General features: G+C 42.9%; 1 protein-coding gene across 2 annotated transcripts in view; it reads right to left on the reverse strand.

Annotated features, from left to right (window-relative positions):
* Positions 1-24619, reverse strand: part of KIF16B (kinesin family member 16B) — a 280446-nt gene that overhangs the window by 139573 nt on the left and 116254 nt on the right. For both annotated transcript variants that reach the window (XM_060123762.1, XM_060123761.1), the window contains exons 13-15: positions 8586-8705; positions 7347-7398; positions 5316-5453 (exon numbers count right to left, since the gene is read on the reverse strand). In XM_060123762.1, coding sequence (XP_059979745.1) covers positions 5316-5453; positions 7347-7398; positions 8586-8705 — 310 coding nt within the window. The remainder of the gene's footprint in view (positions 1-5315; positions 5454-7346; positions 7399-8585; positions 8706-24619) is intronic.

The following is a 24619-nucleotide window of genomic DNA, read 5'->3' on the forward strand; positions in this document are numbered from 1 at the left end:
GACACAAGAAAAATCTCAAATAAACAACTAACTTTACACCTAAAGGCACTGGAGAAGAACAAACAAAACCCACAATTAGTAGAAGGAAACAAATCATAAAGATCAGGGCAGAAATAAATGAAACAGAAACAAAGAAAACAACAGCAAAGATCAATAAAACTAAAAGCTGGTTCTTTGAGAAGATAAACAAAATTGATAAACCATTAGCCAGACTCAAGAAAAAGAGGGAGAGGACTCAAATTAATAAAAGTAGAAATAAGAAAGGAGAAGTTACAACGGACACTGAAGAAATACAAAGCATCATAAGAGGCTACTACAAGCAACTCTATTCCAATAAAATGGACAACCTGGAAGAAATGGACAAATTCTTAGGAAGGTACAACCTTCCAAGGTGGAACCAGGAAGAAATAGAAAATATGAACAGACCAATCACAAATAATGAAACTGAAACTGTGACTAAAAATCTTCCAACAAACAAAAGTCCAGGACCAGATGGCTTCACAGGTGCATTCTATCAAACAATTAGAGAAGAGCTAACACCCATCCTTCTCAAACTCTTCCAAAAAACTGCAGAGGAAGGAACACTCCCAAACGTATTCTACAAGGCAGGCCAACATCACCCTGATACCAAAACCAGACAAAGATACTACAAAAAACCAAAATAACAGACCAATATCAGTGATGAATACAGATGCAAAAATCCTCAACAAAATACTAGCAAACAGAATACAGCAATACATTAAAAGGATCATACACCATGATCAAGTGGTATTTTTCCCAGCAATGCAAGGATTCTTCAATATATGCAAATCAATCAGTGAGATACACCATATTAACTAACTGAAGAATAAGAGACATATGATCATCTCAATAGATGCAGGAAAGCTTTTGACAAAATTTGACACCCATTTATGATAAAAACTCTCCAAAAAGTGGGCACAGAGGGAACCTACCTCAACATAATAAAGGCCATATATGACAAACCCACAGCAAACATCATTCTCAGTGGTGAAAAACTGAAAGCATTTCCTCTAAGATCAGGAACAACACAGGGATGTTCAACTCTCGCCACTCTTATTCAACACAGTTTTGGAAGTCCTAGCCACGGCAATCAGAGAAGTAAAAGAAATAAAAGGAAAACATATTAGAAAGGAAGAAGTAAGACTGTCACTGTTTGCAGATGACGTGATACTATACATAGAGTATCCTAAAGATATCACCAGAAAACTACTAGAGCTAATCAATAAATTTGGTAAAGTTGCAGGATACAAAATGCACAGAAATCTCTTGTATTCCTATACACTAACAAAGAAAGATAAGAAAGAGAAATTAGGGAAAAATCCCATTCACCACTGCAACAAAAATAATAAAATACCTAGGAATAAACCTACCTAGGGAGGTAAAAGACCTGTACTCAGAAAACTATAAGACACTGATGAAAGAAATCAAAGATGACACAAACAGATGGAGAGATATACCATGCTCTTGGATTGGAAGAATCAATACTGTGAAAATGACTATACTACCCAAAGCAATCTACAGATTCAATGCAATCTCTATCAAATTACCAATGGCATTTTTTATGGAACCACAACAAAAAGTCTTAACATTTGTACAGAGACACAAAAGACCCCGAATAGCCAAAGCAATTTTGAGGGAAAAAAACAGAGCTGGAGGATCAGACTCCCTGACTTGAGACTATACTACAAAGCTACAGTAATCAAGACAATATGGTACTGACACAAAAACAGAAATATAGATCAATGGAACAGGAGGGAAAGCCCGAAGATAAGCCCACACACATATGGTGAACTAATCTATGACAAAGGAGGCAAGGATATACAATGGAGAAAAGACAGCCTCTTCAATAAGTGGCGCTGGGAAAACTGGACAGCTACATGTAAAAGAATGAAATTGGGCTTCCCTGGTGGCGCAGTGGTTGAGAGTCTGCCTGCTGATGCAGGGGATGCAGGTTCGTGCCCCGGTCCGGGAGGATCCCACATGCTGCGGAGCGGCTGGGCCCTTGAGCCACGGCCGCTGAGCCTGAGCGTCCGGAGCCTGTGCTCCGCAACGGGAGAGGTAACAACAGTGAGAGGCCCGCGTACCACAAAAAAAAAAAAAAGAATGAAATTAGAACACTCTCTAACACCACACACAAAAATAAACTCAAAATGGATTAAAGACCTAAATGTAAGACCAGACACCATAAAAGTCTTACAGGAAAACATAGGAAGCACATTCTTTGACATAAATCGCAGCAAGATGTTTTCTGACGCACCTCCTAGAGGAATGAAAACAAAAATAAACAAATAGGACCTAATGAAACTTAAAAGCTTTTGCACAGCAAAGGAAACCATAAACAAGATGAAAAGGCAACCCTCAGAATAGGAGAAAATATTTGCAAACGAATCAATGGACAAAGGATTCATCTCCAAAATATATAAACAGCTCACAAAGCTCAATATTAAAAAAACAAACAACCCAATCAAAAAATGGGCAGAAGACCTAAATAGACATTTCTCGAAAGAAGACATACAGATGGCCAAGAGGCACATGAAAAGCTGCTCAACATCACTAATCGTTAGACAAATGCAAATCAAAACTACAATGAGGTATCACCTCATACCAGTCAGAATGGCCATCATCAAAAAATCTACAAACAATAAATGCTGGAGAGGGTGTGGAGAAAAGGGAACCCTCTTGCACTGTTGCTGGGAATGTAAATTGATACAACCACTATGGAGAACACTATGGAGGTTCCTTAGAAAACTAAAAAGAGAACTACCATATGACCCAGCAATCCCACTACTGGGCATATACTCTGAGAAGACCACAATACAAAAAGAGACATGAACCACAATGCGTATTGCAGCTCTATTTACAATAGCCAGGACATGGAAGCAACCTAAGTGTCCATCGACAGATGAATGGATAAAGAAGATGTGGCACATATATACAATGGGATATTACTCAGCCATAAAATGAAATGAAACTGAGTAATTTGTAGTGAGGTGGATGGACTTAGAGTCTGTCATACAGAGTAAAGTAAGTCAGAAAGAGAAAAACAAATACCGTATGCTAACACATATATATGGAGTCTACAAAAAAAAAATGGTTATGAAGAAACTAGAGGCAAGACGGGAATAAAGACATAGACCTACTAGAGAATGGACTTGAGGATATGGGGAGGGGGAAAGGTAAGCTGGGATAAAGTGACAAAGTGGCATAGACATATATACACTACCAAAGGTAAAACAGATAGCTAGTGGGAAGCAGCCACATAGCACAGGGAGATCAGCTCAATGCTTTGTGACGACCTAGAGGGGTGGGACAGGGAGGGTAGGAGGGAGACGCAAGAGGCAGGGTATATGAGGATATATGTATGCATATAGCTGATTCACTTTGTTTTTTGTACAGCAGAAACTAACACAACAATGTAAAGCAATTATACTCCAATAAAGATATTAAAAAAAAAAACAAAACACATGCCCCCAATGTTCATTGCAGCACTATTTACAATAGCCAGGTCATGGAAGCAACCTAAATGTCCATCAACAGATGAATGGATAAAGAAGATGTGGTACCTATATACTATGGAATATTACTCAGCCATAAAAAGGAACAAAATTGGGTCATTTGTAGACACGTGGATGCACCTAGAGACTGTCATACAGAGTGAAGTAAGTCAGAAAGAGAAAAACAAATACAATATACTAACGCATATATGTGGAATCTAGAAAAATAGTACAGATGAACTGGTTTGCAAGGGAGAAATAGAGACACAGATGTAGAGAACAAACGTATGGACACCAAGGGGGGAAAGTAAGGGGGAGGGTGGTGGTGGTGGGATGAACTGGGAGATTGGGATTGACAATATATATACTAATATGTATAAAATAGATGACTAGTAAGAACCTGTTGTATAAAAAAAAGAAAAAAGAAAAAAAGAAGTTCTTGGGCTTCCCATGGCTCAGTGGTTAAGAATCTGCCTGCCAATGCAAGGGACACGGGTTCGAGCCCTGGTCCAGGTAGATCCCACATGCCATGGAGCAACTAAGCCCATGCGCCACAACTACTGAACCCATGCTCTAGAACCCACAAGCCACAACTACTGGGCCTGCGTGCCACAACTACTGAAGCCCATGCACTCTAAGGTCCGTGGTCCACAACAAGAGAAGCCACCGCAATGAGAAGCCTGCACACCACGACGAAGAGTAGAGAAAGCCCACGCCGGCATCAACAACAACCCAATACAGCCATAAATAAATAAATAAATAAATAAATAAATAAATTTTTTTAACGTTCTTGCAAATATTCCATAATACTGAAATTATTTCAAAAGAAAAAAAGACATAATACCAGATCCTGTATGTATAACTATAACTATTCATAAAAAGAATGTAAACAAAGTAATAAAATTATTAAAAGAAGCTACTGTGTTAAGGTTTTGCGTTTGAAGAGCACATTTTGAACTTCACAAATTCCTTTAAAGTCTTATTTCCGTAACAGCAGCAACTTTTAAGTCAATATATAGATGTTTAATTCAACAAGACAACGGGCATTTTATAAAGAAGTTCTCCAGGGCTTCCCTGGTGGTGCAGTGGTTAAGAATCCGCCTGCCGGGGCTTCCCTGGTGGCGCAGTGGTTGAGAGTCCACCTGCCGATGCAGGGGACACGGGTTCGTGCCCCGGTCCAGGAAGATCCCGCATGCCGCGGAGTGCCTAGGCCCGTGAGCCATGGCTTCTAAGCCTGTGCGTCCGGAGCCCGTGCTCCGCAACGTGAGAGGCCACAACAGTGAAAGGCCCGCGTACCGAAAAAAAAAAAAAAAAAAAAAGAAGCCGCCTGCCAATGCAGGGGTCAACAGTTTGAGCCCTGGTCCAGGAAGATCCCACATGCCACAGAGCAACTAAGACCATGCACCACAACTACTGAGCCTGCACTCTAGAGCCCGCCAGCCACAACCACTGAAGCCCGTGCACCTAGAGCCCATGCTCCGTAACAAGAGAAGCCACCGCAATAAGAAGCCCACGCATCGCAACGAAGAGTAGCCCCCGCTCGCCACAACTAGAGAGAAGCCCGCGCACAGCAACAAAGACCCAATGCAGCCAAAAATAAAAAATAAATTAATTAATTTAAAAAAAGAAAAAGAAGAAGTTCTCCAGCAAAAGAGAAAACAGCCTAATGAAGCAAACAGTCTTCATCCTTCTTACACCTAAAGTGTAATTAATTCTAAGATGCACGTGTTCCCCCATGACCTAACCAACCTGTTTTCTAGAAACAACACATACAAAGAACTCAGAACCAAAAGCCAATACCTTGATTGAGGTGCGTGGCCTCCATGATCTGAACACCGTTCACAGAGCACTGGGACCCACTCAGGGGAATCAGTGTCACCGTCCCCCCGACATTTTCAAAGATGCAATGCTCACTCTCCAAGTCGAGGCCATGAAGAACTAAGATGGGAAAACAGAGGAAGAAAAGATTTCCTTTGGTATCTAGTGCAATGATTCCCAACCTTCATTTATTTTCTCATATTCTTTCTTTTCCATACAAAACTGTGAGGTGAACATTTATGTTTAGTGAGAAAACTGAACTTCAGCAGTTCCTGGCATCAACTGACAGACCCATCCCCTGAGTGCTACTCGGTGGGTCTGGACATCCCCTGTATAAGGGAGTATACACGTTCATTTACTTCATCCTCGGGGAGAAAACAGTTGAGTAACTTGTCTTAACTGAATACCACTGAGTCACTCCTGCTTCAGTCTAAATAACCTTCCTCCTCCAGTTACCCAAAGGTCACAGTAAAATGTAAGAGACAAAAAGGGCCCCATGGTTCAAGGATTTCCTGTGACCTCCACACTTACTGCCACTGCGTTCCAGGAGCACGTACCAAAGGTAAAAGGTGAACATGGCAGGGCATGGATCCTGGGAGGCCCGAGGAAGTCTGCAGAAGTCCTGAGATGACCCAGCCACAGCCTGTGCCGATTCTGAGAGAACCTGACCTCCACAGATCTCTCAGAGCACGTGGCTGCTCAGGGCTACCGACTCCCATCCGACCACCCTGAGCTGCTCGTGTGTGACGAGTGGCCAGGCATGGACATGAATGCCTGTCACACAAACCTACGTGACTTCAGGCCCAGTTCTTGGCCAGCTTCTCGGAAGCACAAGCCAAACGGCTCCCACTACTCCCCTCAGAACTGCACTACTGGACTTTTCTGTTCACAGGAAACATGTGTTCTTAGCCCTTACCGCATTTATAACAAACCCAAAGGTCACATGTATTGATAGTTTAATGGTGAGAGGAAGAGGCCTGACACCTAGTTTCACCCAAAATCAGCTGAATCCAAGGACTTCCAGGAACTGGTTTCCGGCTCTCCCAGATTCACTATAAATAGTAAATACACATAGGAAATGGGAGCTTTGGCTTGATTAATAGCTTACACTTGGCATGAAAGCAAGCTCATCGCCAGCAATTCTAAAACCAGCTGAGAAGATATAATTCTTCCCCTGCCAATCCCCACCTTGCCACACACACATGCACACATGCACACACACTCTACCACCGCCACATGCATTCCCTAAGTTATGCTACAATATAAAGCCTAGCAAGACCTCACCTGGGTACCTCACAAAGACTTTGGGGAAAGCCAGAAGTCTGTGTGTGTGGATACTGTGTACGTGTGTGTCCTACTTTCTGTCCTCATCCTTGCACAGGTAAGTGTCGACTGGGTAGGATTTCCCATCAAAGGGTCTTATATCTTTTATCTGTACCTGTTAGCATATTTCCACTGTGACAAGAGTAAAGTGATTTAACTAACAGCACACTTGAAAGGCGTGACTGAGGATAGAAGGCATGCAGGGTGGGGGAAAGGATTCACAGTCCCATTTTATTCACTAACTAACTGTTCTGTGTTAGTCATTTGACCTGAGTTCAAAATTACAGAAATACACATACTGATCAATATTGTATTTGAAACGTTTTCTTTTTTATAATTACTTCAATGTCAGTCATTCCAAAGAAATTTATTAAATGATTTTTAAAAAGTCATTGGAGGACTTCCCTGGTGGTGCAGTTGTTAAGACTCCGCCTGCCAATGCAGGGGACACGGGTAAGAGCCCTGGGCCTGGAAGACCCCATGTCGCAGAGCAACTAAGCCCGTGCACCACAATTACTGAGGCTGCGCTCTAGAGCCCGCGAGCCACAACTACTGAGCCCGCGCACCACAACAAAAAGTAGCCCCCGCTCGCCACAACTAGAGGAAGCCCGCACACAGCAACGAAGGCCCAACACAGCCAAAAAAAAAAAAAAAAATCATTGCGAAGAGGAAATGGACAATGATCCTCACCAATATCTTGTTCTGTTGAAGCATCTTCTCTACCAACATATGTCTGACCTTCCTAGGGAGAAAAGTCAAGCAAAATTTATTAATAAGAACATGAGGAATGATCTGTTTCTTCCTCTTCCATTGAAGCCCAAGCAAACTGGTGACGGGTGGGCGAGCTCTGTCCCGGGCAGGCCACAGCCTCAGTGCGACTGGAGTTCACTGAGGCTCTGTAACAACAGCCCGTGGTGTCCGTAAAAGGCCAGGACTCCTGAGGCTCAGGGCTCGACAAGGGTTGGGCTCCTGTTTTGCCATCAATAACCTGCCTGTGACAGCAATCTCACTGATGTTCCCAATCCCTTCTGACAAGTCTCTCCTCTAGTGGTCAGGGGTTTCTTTGTACCTAAAGATATGGCTTAGGATATATCTAAAGGAATTCAAAACAAGCATTCAAACAGATACTTGTGTGCTGATGTGTATAGCAGCATTATTCATAATACCCAAAAAGTGGAAACAACCCAAATATTCATCCACGGACAAATAAAGTGTGGTACATACACTGGAATATTATCCAACCATAAAAAGGAATGAAGTACTGATACATGTTACAGCATGGCTAAACATTATGCTAAGTGAAATAAGCCAGATACAAAAGGAAAAAAAAAATATATATATATATATATATATATATATATATATATATATATATATATATATATGGTTTAGGGGAGCCCTCAAAGCACAAGCGTAACACCATTCTCATTTGAAGTCATGGATCAGACAGAAGATACTAAGGTCAAGGTTACAGAGGCCACCACTGATACTGATGTGGAAATTCTGCTCTCTTGACAGGGATACCCTGCTCGGGACCAGGCCCAACGATGTAGGCAAGAGACACAACTTTATAATTAACACAGGGGACCAGGAAACTGTATATACAACAAATCCCAGTTCGGGTGCTGGTAACTTTTCTTCCTCAGTCTGTCTGCCTTTTTGTTCCCTACCTCCCTCTTGCTGAGTCTACAAATTAGAGGGCAAAGTGAACGGATCTTCATTTAGCTTTAGGACTACATAAAACAGAAATTTCTAATACCACCGAATCCCAATGAACTTCTCAGAATCCCCAAAGGACTCAAGGATTTGTTGTATATTCTTCAGGGTCGTAGCTGCGTTCGTGGACACGGAGTATCGCACTAAACCTTGCGAGTGTCCACAGGGAAAGCTGCAACCAAGATGAGAATGTTCCAGGAAAGCAGTTTCTACCTTCAAATGATATAAGATGATGCCAGTGCTCAGAAGGTCGTCATCAATGCCAATTAAATGGGGCAGCTCGGAATCCAGAACGACCCCAATTCCTTCTTTCCTCAGGGCCAGGGTTTGTTCCTGAAATTACGAGGGAAAGAAAAGGAAAAGGTTACTTTGAGGAAAGAAAACTTCGTATTAGGTTCTCTTTAGAGTGCGAAAATGAACAATGTTTTATTTCTCACCAAGAAAACTGCAAGAAAAATGGATTGTAAGCTTCGTGTTGAAATCGTGGCATATGGTAGGCAAAGTGAGCTTAGAACATACAAAAAGCTCATAAAATGAAATAAATTTATTGCCTGATACAGATTCATATATATACATATATATGTGTGTATATATGAATACACACACGCACACACACATATATATGAAGCTAAGCTCAAATCCTGCCTTCTTTAGGAAGGGTTCTAGGACCACTAGACCAGAAAGCAATCTTTCTCCCTCTTCAGAACCTTTATTTCACTTAATACCTAGAAGTCTCCTGACTTGTTGGTTCTTCTTTCCAGTTACTAGGGTCAAACTGCACATGGACCTGAAAGCAACCCTTTCCTGTGCATTCACTACTGTGCACCAGAGATAACTGACCCGCTGTGCCCTGCATCACCTTCTATCCACTGATCATTCCCACCTACACACAAATCTGCTACAGAGCTCCCATCAACCACCACCACCACCACCTCCCTTGGTCCTGCATCTCCCTCCAGCTGCCACCAATTTCTCTGTGCCCCTTTAGAGAAAACCACCTCCAAAGAGTTTCCTACTTGCGGTCCTCTAGTTTCCCCCTCTCCGGCTCTCTCTTGAACCCACTTCCATGGAGTCTTTCATCCCAGGGACTCTAGTGTCTACAGTCACTCCCTTGATGATCTCATCCTGACTCCTGACTTTACCTGCAATCTACACAGTTGTCCCTGGGTATCCATGGGGGATTGGTTCCAGGACCCCTGAGGATACCAAAATCCAAGGATGCTCAAGTCCCTTATATAAAAGGACATCATTTGCATATATCCTACGCACATCCTCCCCTATATTTTCAATCATCTCTAGATTACTTATAATACCTAATACAACATAAATGCTATGTAAATAGTTGCAAACATAGTGAAAATGCTATGTAAATATTTGCTGGAGCATGGCAAATTCAAGTTTTGCTTTTGAGAACTATCTGAAATTTTTTTTTCTCTGAATATTTGTGACCAGTGGTCGGTTGGATCTGTGGATGTGGAACCCGCAGATACGGAGGGCTTGACTGTATGCTGACAACTCTCAAATCTCCAGGCAGACCTCTCCCTTAAAACTCCATCCTCGTGTATATAAACCTGCCTGCCTCGGTATACCTGTGGGGCTACCAAGCAGGCGGCTCACACTTAACATCCTGAAAGACCAGCCCTGATGCCCCCTTGCCTCCCAAACCTGCACACTAGCCCTTCTCGGTAAACACCAATCTTCCTTACAGTTGCCTGGACCAAACATCAGGCTGTCCTTTGCTCCTTTCTCTAAACCCTAAGGCACTCGGTGTTGACTCCACCTTCAAAATAGGCCCCCAATCTGACGACAAACCACGGCACCACATTGCTGCCTGGCCCCAAGTACCATCACCCTCACTGGGATGGCCTCAGTAACCCTGGCCACATCCACTCGTGCCTCAGCCAGAGCCCACGCTCTCCCCGGCAGCCAGACGGACGGCAGGGCAGGCCACTCCTTTTCTCGGGTCAATTACACGGCCTCCTCTTCTCTGAGTAAAACCCAAAGTCTCTGCAAGGGTCTACAAAGCTCCAAGTGACCTCACCCCTTGCTGACCTCCTGCCGCTTGCCCCCCGCCCACTCCTCTCCCGGAACCCCAGCTCCTTGCTGTTCCTCAAACTTGCCAGCCGGCCCTCACCTCAGGGCTTTGGTCCTTGCTGTTTCCTCTGTTCCTGTCAATCCTTCTCTTCCCCTAGAGCGGGACTTCCCAACCTTGGCACCGCTAACATTTTGGAGCAGATGATTCTCCACTGTGGGGGGGCTGCCCTGGGCACTGGAGGAAATTTAGAGCATCCCTGGCCTCTACCCACCAGACGCCAGTAACACACATCCCTCCTCCGAGGTTGTGACAACCAAAGATGCCTCCAGACACCGACAAGTGTCCCCTGGGGAACAAAGTGTGCCCCAGTTGAGAAGAACTGCCTTCAATTCATACATAACTCGGCCCTCATTTCCTCTGCGCAGAAGCCACCCTCCCCATCACCCCACACAAGAGAGCAGCCACCAACCTCTCTTGTCCTGATTTGTTTCTCTCTTAGCAATTATCACTCTATGACACGTTGTATACAAGTTTATCACTTGTCTCCTGACTAGAATGTAACCCGGTGCCTTATTTCGTGCCTGGCACAGAGGAGCTCCTCAATTAATATCTGTCAAGTGAATGAATGAGTGGGTAGATACTCCGAGTTCAGAGAGATGCAGGAAGGAAGGTCAAGAGCAATCTCACAAGGAAGAGACTGAGAGGCCCTTCACCATCAGGCCCATCTGCCCTAAGGCAAAAAAAACCCTCAAAAACCAGGCTTTGAGGCAATTCCCAGGTGGAAAACAGGCAAACCCCAGAAGAGTGAAGGTGAAAACTCCAGCCTTGAGGTTGGGCTGTGCTGAGTGGAGACTGGGGCCCATCCAAGAGCAGGACACTGTGCTCTGTGACCACAGGCTGACGGGAGCAGCAGAGGAGACAGCCCCGTGCTGCCAACGGGGGCCCCGGGTCAGAGATGCTCCGAGCGAGCCTCTTCCTCACCCACTCCTGCGACGGGACACACTGAGCACAGCACAGCTCTGGACTCCAAAGCCCAGAGCTGCCCGAAACAAAAGTGGAACTCTTCATATTCCTGGATCAAATAAATGGATTCTGTATCATCTAAATGTTAAAACAGTCTACATTCTCTAGCTGAAGAATTCAGAACCTCACAACCTTGCAGACAAGGGGACCCTGGGAGGTTCTGGGAAAGGGCTGGGGGAGAGAGAGAAGTCCCCAGCCTTCACCTCTGCAGACACTGGGGCCTCCACCGCACACACGCGGAGTTGGAGTCGGGCCAGAGGGCAATGGAGCGGAGCAAGGAAAAAAGATGGTTTAAAAAATAAATAAATAAAAATCACCACTTGAGGGAAAGCAATTTAATTTAACAACCATTAAATAGATACGCAGAGAAAATGACCAATGCATAACTTAACTTCAAGAAAAGGAAATGAAGCGTAGCACTGTTCTTCAATTACTTCTCTTATCAGACGGGCTTCCTCTCCGGGGCCCAGAACCTCAGGCTTGGAGGCCGGAGACCTCGTTCATCCTGATAGGCCGCACCGAGGCCCTTGCAAATCCTGGCTAAAATGAGCGCTCTAAATAAACGAACCCCGACTCCTGCCTCTCCGACATCGGTAGAATTCGTGCTTTTCCTCTTGCCCATCGAGCTCAAACAGAAGTGGAAAGTCTGTGATTTTTCTTTTTAAAGATATATATTACACTGGAGAATTTAATCATACAGCCCCATCTCATGAAACAAGGCCTGCTAGCTCTGAACTGTGACAGCGCTGCACACACCGTAGGTGGCTCCTGGCCATGGGCTGCTCCAGGCTTCCAGATCCATGTGAAAAGGAGAGGGACTGTTTCTCCTAAGTCCAGAGACATATGTATTTTCTTTCTGCATAAAAGTGGACAATAAACCAAAAGGGGGCGGGGGGAGGCAGTATTTTAAACTCTAATAGCTCTCACTCAAACTAGAGAAACTGTTTTGGACTACATCCCAGTTTAGTTTGATGTTCTTTTTTTTTTTTTTTAACCCATTGAAAAGCACTTTTTCTTCCTTCCTTAAAATAAATCTCATAGACTTAGAAAATCATTTGAAATTCATAACTTCAGAGCCATTAGGTCAAAAGCATTACTTGTCCCCACCCATCCCCAACACACACACACAAATTCACACACACACACACACACTTCCATACACAGAATGGGTAATATCTGAATTAAGAAAAAGTCTCTCAGGATTGGGAATGGGAGCATATAAATTTATGATTAATGCTGCCCTAAAGCTCTACGACATTCAAGCTGCATTCACTATATGATATTATAAAAGTGTCACCTCATAAAACTAAAAACGGGAGTTTAAATCATTGTTCGAGTGAAAAAGTAATTTCAGACAAAAATATCTATCACTTATAAAATATTTATTGAGTGGCACCTACTGTCATACATAAATGATGAAATACCTCTTTGATAAGATGGAATACTTAACAGAACAGAGCTGAGGATCCCTTTCCCAACTCCAGGCACACGGGGTCCCAGAAAAAGAAAGTGGTCAAATATGTACAGCTGCACATATTTTGTATTCAAACAAAGCTTCTGGCAACCAATATTTGTATAAAAAGGAAACTACCGCCTGACAAAAAGTATAAAAAGACAGTATGCACTCAAACATTATGTTCATCACATTTCCAAAAATACGTTCAATAAGTTTTTTTCAACCCCTAAATCTAAAACCTGTGTCAAGGGCTGAGATGGTGGCAGCAAATCCTCTGGCACTTGCCGGCGGTTCAGGTGAGTGGCCGGCAGGACTGCCCAGATCAAAGGGAGAAGCCACAAGGGCCTGGCTCATTGGGCGTGTCCCATATAACCCCCATACCCCTTCATTAGACTCAGCAGGAATCCTCCCTCTTTTCATCACAATATCACATCCTTAAAATCCAGCACTGGGGACTTCCCTGGTGGCGCAGTGGTTAAGAATCCGCCTGCCAGTGCAGGGGACACGGGTTCGAGCCCTGGTCCGGGAAGATCCCACATGCCACGGAGCAACTAAGCCTGTACACCACAACTACTGAGTCTGCGCTCTAGAGCCTGGAAGCCACAACTACTGAGCCCGCACGCCACAACTACTGAAGCCCACGTGACTAGAGCCCATGCTCTGCAACATGAGAAGCCACCGCAATGAGAAGCCCGGGCACCGCAACAAAGAGTAGCCCCCGCTCGCGGCAACTACAGAGAAGCCTGCGTGCAGCAGTGAAGACCCAACGCAGCCCAGAATAATTAATTAATTTAAAAAACAAACGAACAAATATCCAGCACTGTGTCTGTCAAAATGCAACAAGCTTCCTGAATAAAGAGGTGAAAATCAAGACAAAAACTTGTCAATAAGAAGCCTATGTTTCCCTTTCAAGAAGCCTTCCTGAGAGGCAGATCTTGCTTGGGAAATACTGGGAAAATTTTGGCGATGTGTCTGGCCTACCTGAACTAAGGGTTCTCAAAGGGCAGAAACTGTGCTTCCTCACACGGAGTTCGTGGGGGGAATATGGTTCCACCAGGCACAGAGCAGTCACTCAAGAAGTGCTGATTATTCGGCACTGTAAGTTGTAAGTGATTCTAAGTTGTCAGAATTTTTCCGGTGGAAACTCAGTCTTTGAAGAATCATGTGCTTCCCTAACTAGGAGCGTTGTATGGAGTTGCCTCACAGCAGAAAGAGCACTTAACTTCTGCAAACCCGAGGCCGACAGCACTGATCAGAAGAGGAGGGGTCACCACAGCCAGGGCTTAGAGCACCTGCCCAGTGAGGGTATGAGGAGGAGGGAGGGGGTCAGGCAGACAGGAGGACTTTCATAAAATATGAAATTAACCTTCCTCTAGCATAAATGCTTTTTAATTTAAAAAAAAATTGTATGTGACTTCATTTGAATTTAACAGAAGGAGAAAAGCAACTGAAGTATTTGTTGAATTTCAACCAAATGTTTCTTCACTACAACAGACACTTCCTAAAATATGCTTCTAAGTTAAGACGTTACAAAACACATTTAGAGGTTGACAGCACTGTGTCTGCATTTTTTCCTATGTGTTTTGGTTTTAAGTACCATTCCCCAAGCTTATAGATGTCTGAGAATATCCACGTTCTGCCCTTGCACCTGAACGACACCGAAGCTGTGTCACTCTGGGTCGTGTTCATACCTCCTCTCTCACTCAGAATGTGGAGGAGGTAGTTGGCTCCACTCTCTTCAGAAATTAAATGCTGCACTAAGGAAATATGAAGCCAGTCTGACTTTTGGTCTATGGCAGATAATTCGGTTTTCTGCCTGGATGTCTGAAGATTTTTTCCTTTACCTTTGAAATTCAATAGCTTAATTAGGATAGGTATTGGTGTTAAACATTCTGTTCTCTGAATTTTCCAGTAACACGATACATTCTTCTAATCTGCAGACTCAGTTCTTTTGTTTCTTTTTCATTTCCTGAAAGTTACCTTGTTTTATATTCCATTTTCGGTTTCATATGCTGACTGTCTACTTCAGGGATGCCAATTATCCTTACAGTACATTGTCTTTTCATCTTTTAACTTCTGATTGCTTTAATGTCATGATCACTTCACTTGTGTTCACTGAGACTATCAAGCCTTTAATTTTTAGTAATTTGAATTCAGTGGCATCTATTCTTTCCTTTGGTATTTCTAATTTTATTTATTGGTCCTGCAGTGGTTGTTGTTTGGGACCTCAGTCTTTCTGTAGATCTGCAATCTCTCTTTTTGCATCTCATTCTCCTTTAATCATCTTGCTGTGTTTACTGAATTCACACTTTTCATTAACTTGTTCCACAGAATGAAACAACTGTAAGGACTTCCCTTCTATGCCTTGAGGTATGTTTTCATCTAGCTCTGGATGTTTTCTCTTTTACATGCTATATCCCCTTTTTTTCTTTCTCTTTGCCTATCCATCCGTCCGTCTATCCATCCATCCATCGCACCTATGTTTATATAACCGCCTTACTCTTTTTCTTCATCTGTGTGTGCTCAGGTGTATCTCTCCGGAAATTCTGCTGCTCCAACACAGGATAGGCAACTCCTTGACTCTTTTCCTACTGTTGCCCCATCTGTGATCTTTCTAGTTTGAAGACTGAGTGGGTCTGTGTTCTACCCACCGTTCTCTAGCCAGATTGAGTGACAGGGCCAGGAGGTCTCAACTGAGGCACGGTAAAGGCTTTTTTCGAATTCCTGGGCTCTGGCCTCTCTTAACAAAGGTCATTAAATATCCTCCACCGGGCGCCTTCCTCCTGCCTGCAAGGAGAGCCCAGTGCAGTGGGAACACTGGCTCTCAGGTTCCCTGGTCTCAGAGACTCAGCTCTGCTTTCCACTTCATCCCAGTTGCCGCCATTTCTATGATTCCTCCATAAGAAGAGGAAAATCACCGTGTTCCTCCCCAGATCTGAGGGTGTGGGGAGGGCTTCTAGAGTCCTCACTGACTCAGCTCCTGAGGTGCAGGCCTAGGAACCCCACCCCGGCCTCCCCTCCTCAGCGGCCAGCTCACGGCCCTCTTCATTGGCTTCCTGTTAGTGAGTTCGTGGAGGTGTTTCTGCTGTCATCTCTTCATTTCTTTGAAATGTGTGATGTCATCTCCAACGCCTATTCTCCGCAGTCAAGAACAGGTATTCAGCTGGCTACAAAAAGGAAGAAGACAAGGGTGCTCCAGGTGTGGGGGGAGGAGTCTCTTGAGCAAAGGTCCGGTGGCAGAAAACACGTGCACATACACAAGGGACCACTGGACATTCATTTAACCGATAAACTTGGTCTGGAAAAGCCAGGCCGATGGTCATTATTTGATTCAGAAACCGGGAAGGCACTGAGAATTTTGAAAACAGAAACTGGCTGATACTCAGAAGATGAACCTGGCAAGGATGCTCGGGATGACTAGGAATAGAGGGAAAAGGGAGGCGGAACTGGGATGGAAGGAATAGCTTGGTGGACGCCATGCAACAAATAGTTTAGACTGATGAACCTTAAGTAAAGACACCCTTCTCAACTGTTTTACATATTCCTCGTAATGAGAAATAAGGAAATGGGGGGAGTTTGCAAGAAGATTTTTATTGCTAGGAAAACGAAATCCTGACAGTTCCCAGTAACACTTTCCAGACAGCTCACCAAGCGGATATCGTTGACATTAAAAATCGCCCACCGGGTTTCCCTGGTGGCGCAGTGGTTGAGAGTCCGCCTGCCGATGCAGGGGACACGGGTTCGTGCCCCGGTCCGGGAGGATCCCACATGCCGCGGAGCGGCTGGGCCCGTGAGCCATGGCCGCTGGGCCTGCGCGTCCGGAGCCTGTGCTCCGCGACGGGAGAGGCCACAGCCGTGAGAGGCCCATGTACCGCAAAAAAAAAAAAAAAAAAATCGCTCACCAATTTGACTAGCAAGTGTTGTCAAGTAATTTGCATGTCTCTTTCATAATATACAAATGGTAAATAGTCATTGTCAACACAAACCAATTAGCTCTGAAATCCTGAAAGTACACACATTGGCATTCACCCAGAAGCTACAGTTTCTCGTACATTCTCGTGCACAAAGAAAGAATCCTGTCCATCTAACAGAGGAAGGAAACAGCCACCAAGATTACCAGAGAGTCGATGAAGCTGTGCTTCAACCACCATCCCACCTTCCTCCACCCTTTGTTCATGTAACCTGAACCAGCGGTGATGAAAAGGAATAAGGATCTCCCCTTCACTTTCCTCCAGGAAACAACTTTTTATTCTTGCTATGCTCCCAGAGAGCATGGTGAGGTGAAGAAAAACAACATTTGCTGGCTAGAAGCATGTTCCATGTCCCTGCAAGGGCTGACTGGTAACACAGAAGCCTTCGTGTGAGAGCTCTATTAATGCTCTTGGAATGGTAAAAGATTTTCTTAAACTACAAACACAGGGAAGGGAAAGAACAGCCTGTGAGAGTTCAGGACTGGAAATCTACCTACACTGAAAAGGTCTGGCAGGTACCACAGACCCAGAGAGGCCAGGGAGGACCAGGAATCAACCTTCATCAGAATGAGGATTAAGGAAGGAGATGGTTCTGGTGAGAAGGCAGAATTAGCAATCCACAGGTTGAAAAAAGAAAGGAAGGATCAAGTGGGTCAACCTAGAAGTCACCCTGTTCTTCTCCTTGCCTCTAAGCCCACAGCCAACCATCAGCAGGTCTACCCGCATGGCAGCAAAATCATCCAGGACCTTCCGTCTCCACCGCCACTGCCACCACCACCTCCTGCCTGGTCTCTGACATCCAACTGTCCTTCTGCTTCCTCTCTTGCCAGCCTACAGTCTGTTCTCCATGCAACAGCCAGAGCCTTCTTTGCAGAATGTCAAGAGGTCACACAGAAAACTCTACAATATTCTCATGCATTTGGAATAAAGTGGCACCGGCAGCTCACTTCGTCTGGCCCCTGCCCACCTCTCCAACCTCACCCCCTCTACTCTCCACGCGACTCCCAACGCTCCAGCCACAGCGGCTTCCTCATTCCCACTGCAGGGCCTTTGCACACGCTGCCCCCGCTTGCCCGGGAGAGTCTCCCCTAAATCTTGTGGCTGGGCCCTTCTTGTCAGTCAGCTCTTACCACACATGGTGCCTGCTCTCTAAAGATCAAAGACACCAGTAAAGTGGACAAGGTCCTTGCTCACGTAAAGCTCACCTCCTAGAGAGGAAGCACACCCCTCCTCCCGCCCCCCCCCCTCCCAGGGACATTCCATCACTCCACCTGGCTTGCTGTTTTCAGAGCACTCCAGTCTATCAAAATTATGTATTAGTGTATTGTCTGTCTGCTCCTCCAGAAAGCAAATAGTGGGTCCAGGACAACACATCAAGCCCAGGGAATGAGAGAGCAGGCTGGGGTCAGTGAAAGGCAAACTACCGCTCTGACTCCAGGGCGGAGACTGTCTCTCACCAGTCCTATTTATACGTTCCCTGCCAGGCAAAAGCAGCTCCTGAACCTCAAAATAATGCTTAAAATGGCCAGAATAAGCCAGAAGCTTATAAGGGAATGTTGTTTACATATGAATGGATTCCAAAAGATAATCATCATAAATAATTTAACAAGTGTCCACAACATCTGTACCTAGCTAGCATCAGGAAGTCGATATCAGATTGGCACCTATTACATCATAAAAACTGAAGTAGGAATGCAAAAGCCTTGCTTTTTACAAGACTTTCAAACAATCCACATTACAATACCTGCGGTCGAAAGAGACACACTTAGAACAGACAGAGAACAGTCCCGGACTCACCGGGGCAGAAACAGGAAGGGAAGAACCTGACTACCTCCTCACCTCCCCGGTACCAGCAAGCCGACATTTCCTGGCATTGTTGGGAGTCAGCCCCTAAACAGTAAATAGAATTAATATTGTCCCTTTAATGAACAGAAGCTCTTGGGGCAGTTCAATTTCCACTACACCTCCCACTGCAGAAACATCATTCTCTATTTAACGCTAAACAGCTAACTGCTGGCAGGCAGTTCAGAGATGCTATGTACATCTTTCTGATTAAACAGTCCTCCGCTGGCTGAGCAAATCACCCAGATGTCGGTATTTAAATTAGGCAAAATGCATAATACCAATTAAAGAAATTACGTGTGAAAATATGCAAGAGCAAATTTCCTCACATTAATATTTAACTAGACTTTTTAAGTGGAGCAGGGTCTTGTGAACACAAGTACCTTGGTATATTTGACCTAAACGGAAGCCCAAAATACTCAGGAGGGTTCACCAGAAGGTTCTACAAGGGCATTTTTATACAGTACAAACTTGAACCCAAGGTAAGAAAGCAGAGTGAAAGGATCACTTTAAGTGGTGTGCTGTAACCCAGAAAGCTTCAATCTGACATTGGTCTTAAGCTTCGGTCTTGTAAAGCTGGCTTGCTCGTTTCTTACCCACAGAAATACGTCACACTTGTCTCCGCCTCCAGCCTTTGCTCAAGGGATAATGGCTTCTTGGGACAGCTTTCTAGTTCTTTCCCCTCCTGAATCTTACCCATCCTTCCCCTCCCTGGGGAAACACGCAGAGCCACGGGGGACCCTTCCTCTCGATGACCACAGTTACCTGGCCCGATCACCTGCATCTTAGTCAAAAATGACTAGTGCCTTTATATCCATACACTGCTTGTTTCAACTGCTAAACCAGTAGGTCACTCAAGGAGTTTCTAAAACACCATGCCTGAGCCCTGCACTGGTCCTTTAAATAAGCATCCCATTTAAAGATGGACCCGGGTATGGGTATTTTTTTACACTCCCAGGTATTTCACATCCATAATCTTCTGAATCCCCCAAAGGACTGACACCTCTGTTCTGCTGGGTGCACTCTGAGGATGCCCAAAGGGTAAGTGCTACAGTTTATCCTCCAGCCAGCTTCTTCTGCAGCTCATTCAGCTCACACGTATGAGCATCTGCTACTACTTGCCAGGTAAACTTAAAACTGTCTGCTAGATTACATAGAAAATGACTTCAGTTTCTGTTTAAAATGTTCATGAAGGGTATATAGACATTTGATTCGAGTGTGTGTGTGTGTGTGTGTGTGTGTGTGTGTGTGTGTGTTAGCTTGGGCTGCCACAACAAAATACTAGAGACTATATGGGACAGACAACAGAAATTAATTTTCCACAGTTCTAGGGGCTGGGAAGTCCAAGATCAAGATGTCGGCAAGGTAAGATTTATTCTGAGGCCTCTTCTCTTGGCCTGTAGGAGGCCACCATCTCACTGTGTGCTTACGTGGCCTTTCCTGGGTGTGTGCACACAATGGGGGAGAGAGAATGATAAGGCTACAGGCCTTTTGGATTAGGATCCTATCCTTATAACTTCACTTAACCTTACCGTAATTTCCTCCTAAATGCTCTATCTCTAAATACAGTCCCACTGAGGATCAGGGTTTCAACATATGAATTTTGGAGGGAAACAGTGCAGTCCACAGCAGGGTGTGTGTGTGTCTAATATATACATCATACACTTATAAATGCAGAATATATCATAAATGCAATAATTATATATGAGAAAGAGAGAAAAGATAAACAGAGAGATACTGAGCCTAACAGAGACATCGCAAATTAGAAACAGATTATTAACTCTGGGTAGTTTTTTTCTTTATATTTTTTCACTTCCCAAATTTTCTATAACAAACACACACAAAATAATACAGGTAATAGAGATTTTTAAAATAAAATAAAGGAACATACTTCCATATGAAACTTTTAAAACTTATTTCACTTAATTTATTCCAATTTATTTTATTTAAAATATATTTTACACAATCTCAAGTAATCTCCAAGGCTGAGTTTTAGTGTATGTTATATAACATTCTGAAGATGGAATTCTAAAATGATGAAACAAAAATGCATCGGCCAAAACTGAAAGCCCAGAAACCATTTCTCCAAAAGCCCTCAATATGGAAAATCTGCCCACAGCTAACATCATATTCAATAGTGAAAAGCTAATAGCTTTTCCTCTAAGATCAGGAACAAGACAAGGAAAAAGAAATAAAAGGCATGCAAATTGGAAAGAAAGAAGTAAAACTGTCTCTATCTGCAAATGACATGATATTATATATAGAAAACCCTAAAAACTCCACTGAAAATGTGTTATAGCTAGTAAATAAACTCAGTAAAGTTTCAGGACACAAAATCAATATATAAAAATAAGTTGCATTTCTATACCCTAAAAACAAACTATCAGAAAGAGAAAGTAAGAAAACCATGCAATCTACCTTGCATCAAAAAGGACAAATTAACTAAGAATAAATTTAACCAAGGAGGCGAAAGACCTGTACACTGAAAACTATTGATGAAAGAACTGAAGATATAAATAAACAAAAAGATATCCCATGCTTGTGGAATGGAAGAATATTATTAAAATTAAAAGGTCCATTCCAACCAAAGCAATCTTCAGAGGCAATGCAATTCCTATCAAAATTCCAATGGCATTTTTCATAGAAATAGAAAAAATAATCCTAAAATTTGTATGGAACCACAGAAGACCAAATAGCCAAAGCAATCTTGAGAAAGAAGAACAAAGCTAAAAAAGGCATTATGTTTCCTGATATCAAACTATATCACAAAGCTATAGCAATCAAAACAGTATAGTATTGGCATAAAAAAAACACACTTAGATCAATGGAACAGAATAGAGAGCCCTGAAACAAACCCACACACATATGGTTAATTAATTTATGACAAAGGCACCAAGAATATGAAATGGGGAAAAGACAGTCTCTTCAATAAATGGTGTTGGGAAAACTGGACAGTCACATGCAGAAAAATAAAACTAGACCTGTACTTTACATCATACACAAAAATAAGCTCTAAAGACCTAAAACCATAAAACTCCTAGAAGAAAGCACAGAGGATAAATTCCTTAACATCAGTCCTGGCATGATTTTTTGGATATGACAACCCAAAGCAAAGGCAACAAAAGCGAAAGCTCAAGATTTCACCACATTACTCAGAACAGCATGTAACTTAAAATTTATGAACTGTTTATATCTGGAATTTTCACTTTAATATTTTCAGACTGAGGTTGACCGCAGGTACTGAACCTGTAGAAAGCGAAATCGCAGATAAGGCAGGACTACTCTACATGAAAAGGTGTTCAGCATCATTAATCATCAGGGAAATGCAAATCAAAACCTCAATCAGATCACCTCAAACTTGTCAGAATGGCTATTATCAAAAATAAACAAGAAAAAATAAAATAAAACAAGTGCTGGTGAAGATGTGAAGAAAAGGGAACCCTTGTGCACTGTTCATGGGAATGTAAATCGGTGCAGCCACTACGGAAAACAGTACAGAGGTTCCTCAAAAAATTAAAAATAGAACTACCATATGATCCAACAATTCCACTCTTGGGTATTTATCTGAAGGAAATGAAAACAGGATCTTAAAAAACATCTGAAGCCCATATTCACTGCAGTATTATTTATAATAGCCAAGATATGGAAACAACCTAAATGACCATCAGCAGATGAAGGGATAAAGAAAACGGTATAGACAGATAGACACATAAACAGACAGATAGATGCACACACACACACACACACACACACACACACACACACACACACACACACAATGGACTACTATTGGCCATAAAAAGAAGGAAATTTTGCCATCAGCGACAACACGTATGGACCTTGAGGACAGTATGCTAAGTGAAATAAGTCAGAAAGAGAAAGACAAATACTACATGATGTCACTTATAAGTGAAATCTAAACAAACCCAAGTAACAGATGCAGAGATCAGACTGATGGTTGCCAGAGGTGGGGGTGGGGGTGAGGTGAAATGCGTGATGGTGGTCAAAGGGTGCAAGTGTGCAGTAATAAAATAAATATGTTGCAGGAATGTAATGTGCTGCCTGGTGACTAAAGTTAACAATACTGTGTCACGTAATGGGAAGCTGCTAACAGAGTAAACCCTAAAAGCTCTCATCACAAGAAGAATGTGTACCCAAGTGAGGCGACGGATGATAGCTAAACTTACTGTGCTGCGCACTTTGCAATAATACATATATCAAAACCATTAACTGTACACCTAAAACTAATACAGTGTTTCTGAATCAACTGTATCTCAATAAAACTGGGGGGAAAACAAGCAAACAAAAACCAAACAAACAAAAAGAAGGAAAATCTGCAGGTGTCCAGAAGCCGAAGGAACTTTCAGCCTCCAGAAAGTAGGCATAGAGGGGACTTACCTTAACATAATAAAGGCCATATATGACAAACCCAGACCCAACATCGTTCTCAACGGTGAAAAACTGAAACCATTTTCACTAAGATCAGGAACGAGACAAGGTTGCCCACTCTCACCACTATTATTCAACATAGTTTTGGAAGTTTTAGCCACAGCAATCAGAGAAGAAAAAGAAATAAAAGGAATCCAAATCGGGAAAGTAGAAGTAAAACTGTCACTGTTTGCAGATACTATACATAGAGAATCATACATACTATACATAGAGAATCATAAAGATGCTACCAGAAAACTAGTAGAGCTAATCAATGAATTTGGTAGAGTAGCAGGATATAAAATTAATGCACAGAAATCTCTTGCACTCCTATACAATAATGATGAAAAATCTGAAAGAGAAATTAAGGAAACACTCCCATTTACCACTGCAACAAAAAGAATAAAATACCTAAGAATAAATCTACCTAAGGAGATAAAAGACCTGTATGCAGAAAACTGTAAGACACTGATGAAAGAAATTAAAGATGATAAAAACAGATGCAGAGATATACCATGTTCTTGGACTGGAAGAATCAACATGGTGAAAATGACTATACTACCCAAAGCAATCTACAGATTCAATGCAATCCCTATCAAACTACCAGTGGCATTTTTCACAGAACTAGAACAAAAAATTTCACAATTTGTATGGAAACACAAAAGACCCCAAATAGCCAAAGCAATCTTGAGAAAGAAAAACGGAGTTGGAGGAATCAGGCTCCCTGACCTCAGACTGTACTACAAAGCTACAGTAATCAAGACAGTATGGTACTGGCACAAAAACAGAAAGATAGATCAATGGAACAGGATAGAAAGCCCAGAGATAAACCCACGCATACATGGTCACCTTATCTTTGATAAAGGAGGCAAGAATATACAGTGGAGAAAAGACAGCCTCTTCAGTAAGCGGTGCTGGGAAAATTGGACAGCTACGTGTAAAAGAATGAAATTAGAACACTCCCTAACACCATACACAAAAATAAACTCAAAATGGATTAAAGACCTAAATGTAAGGCCAGATACTATCAAACTCTTAGAGGAAAACATAGGCAGAACACTCTATGACATAAATCACAGCAAGACCCTTTTTGACCCACTTCCTAGAGGAATGGAAATAAACATAAACAAATGGGACCTAATGAAACTTCAAAGCTTTTACACAGCAAAGGAAACCATAAACAAGAGGAAAAGACAACCCTCAAAATGGGAGAAAATATTTGCAAACGAAGCAACTGACAAAGGATTAATCTCCAAAACATACAAGCAGCTTATGCAGCTCAATATCAAAAAAAAAAACAAACAACCCAATCCAAAAATGGGCAGAAGACCTAAATAGACATTTCCCCAAAGAAGATAAACAGATTGTCCACAAACACATGAAAGGATGCTCAACATCACTAATCACTGGAGAAATGCAAATCAAAACTACAATGAGGTATCACCTCACACCAGTCAGAATGGCCATCATCAAAAACTCTACAAACAGGGCT

Source organism: Lagenorhynchus albirostris, chromosome 15, assembly GCF_949774975.1.
Source record: "Lagenorhynchus albirostris chromosome 15, mLagAlb1.1, whole genome shotgun sequence".
Taxonomy (NCBI): domain Eukaryota; kingdom Metazoa; phylum Chordata; class Mammalia; order Artiodactyla; family Delphinidae; genus Lagenorhynchus; species Lagenorhynchus albirostris.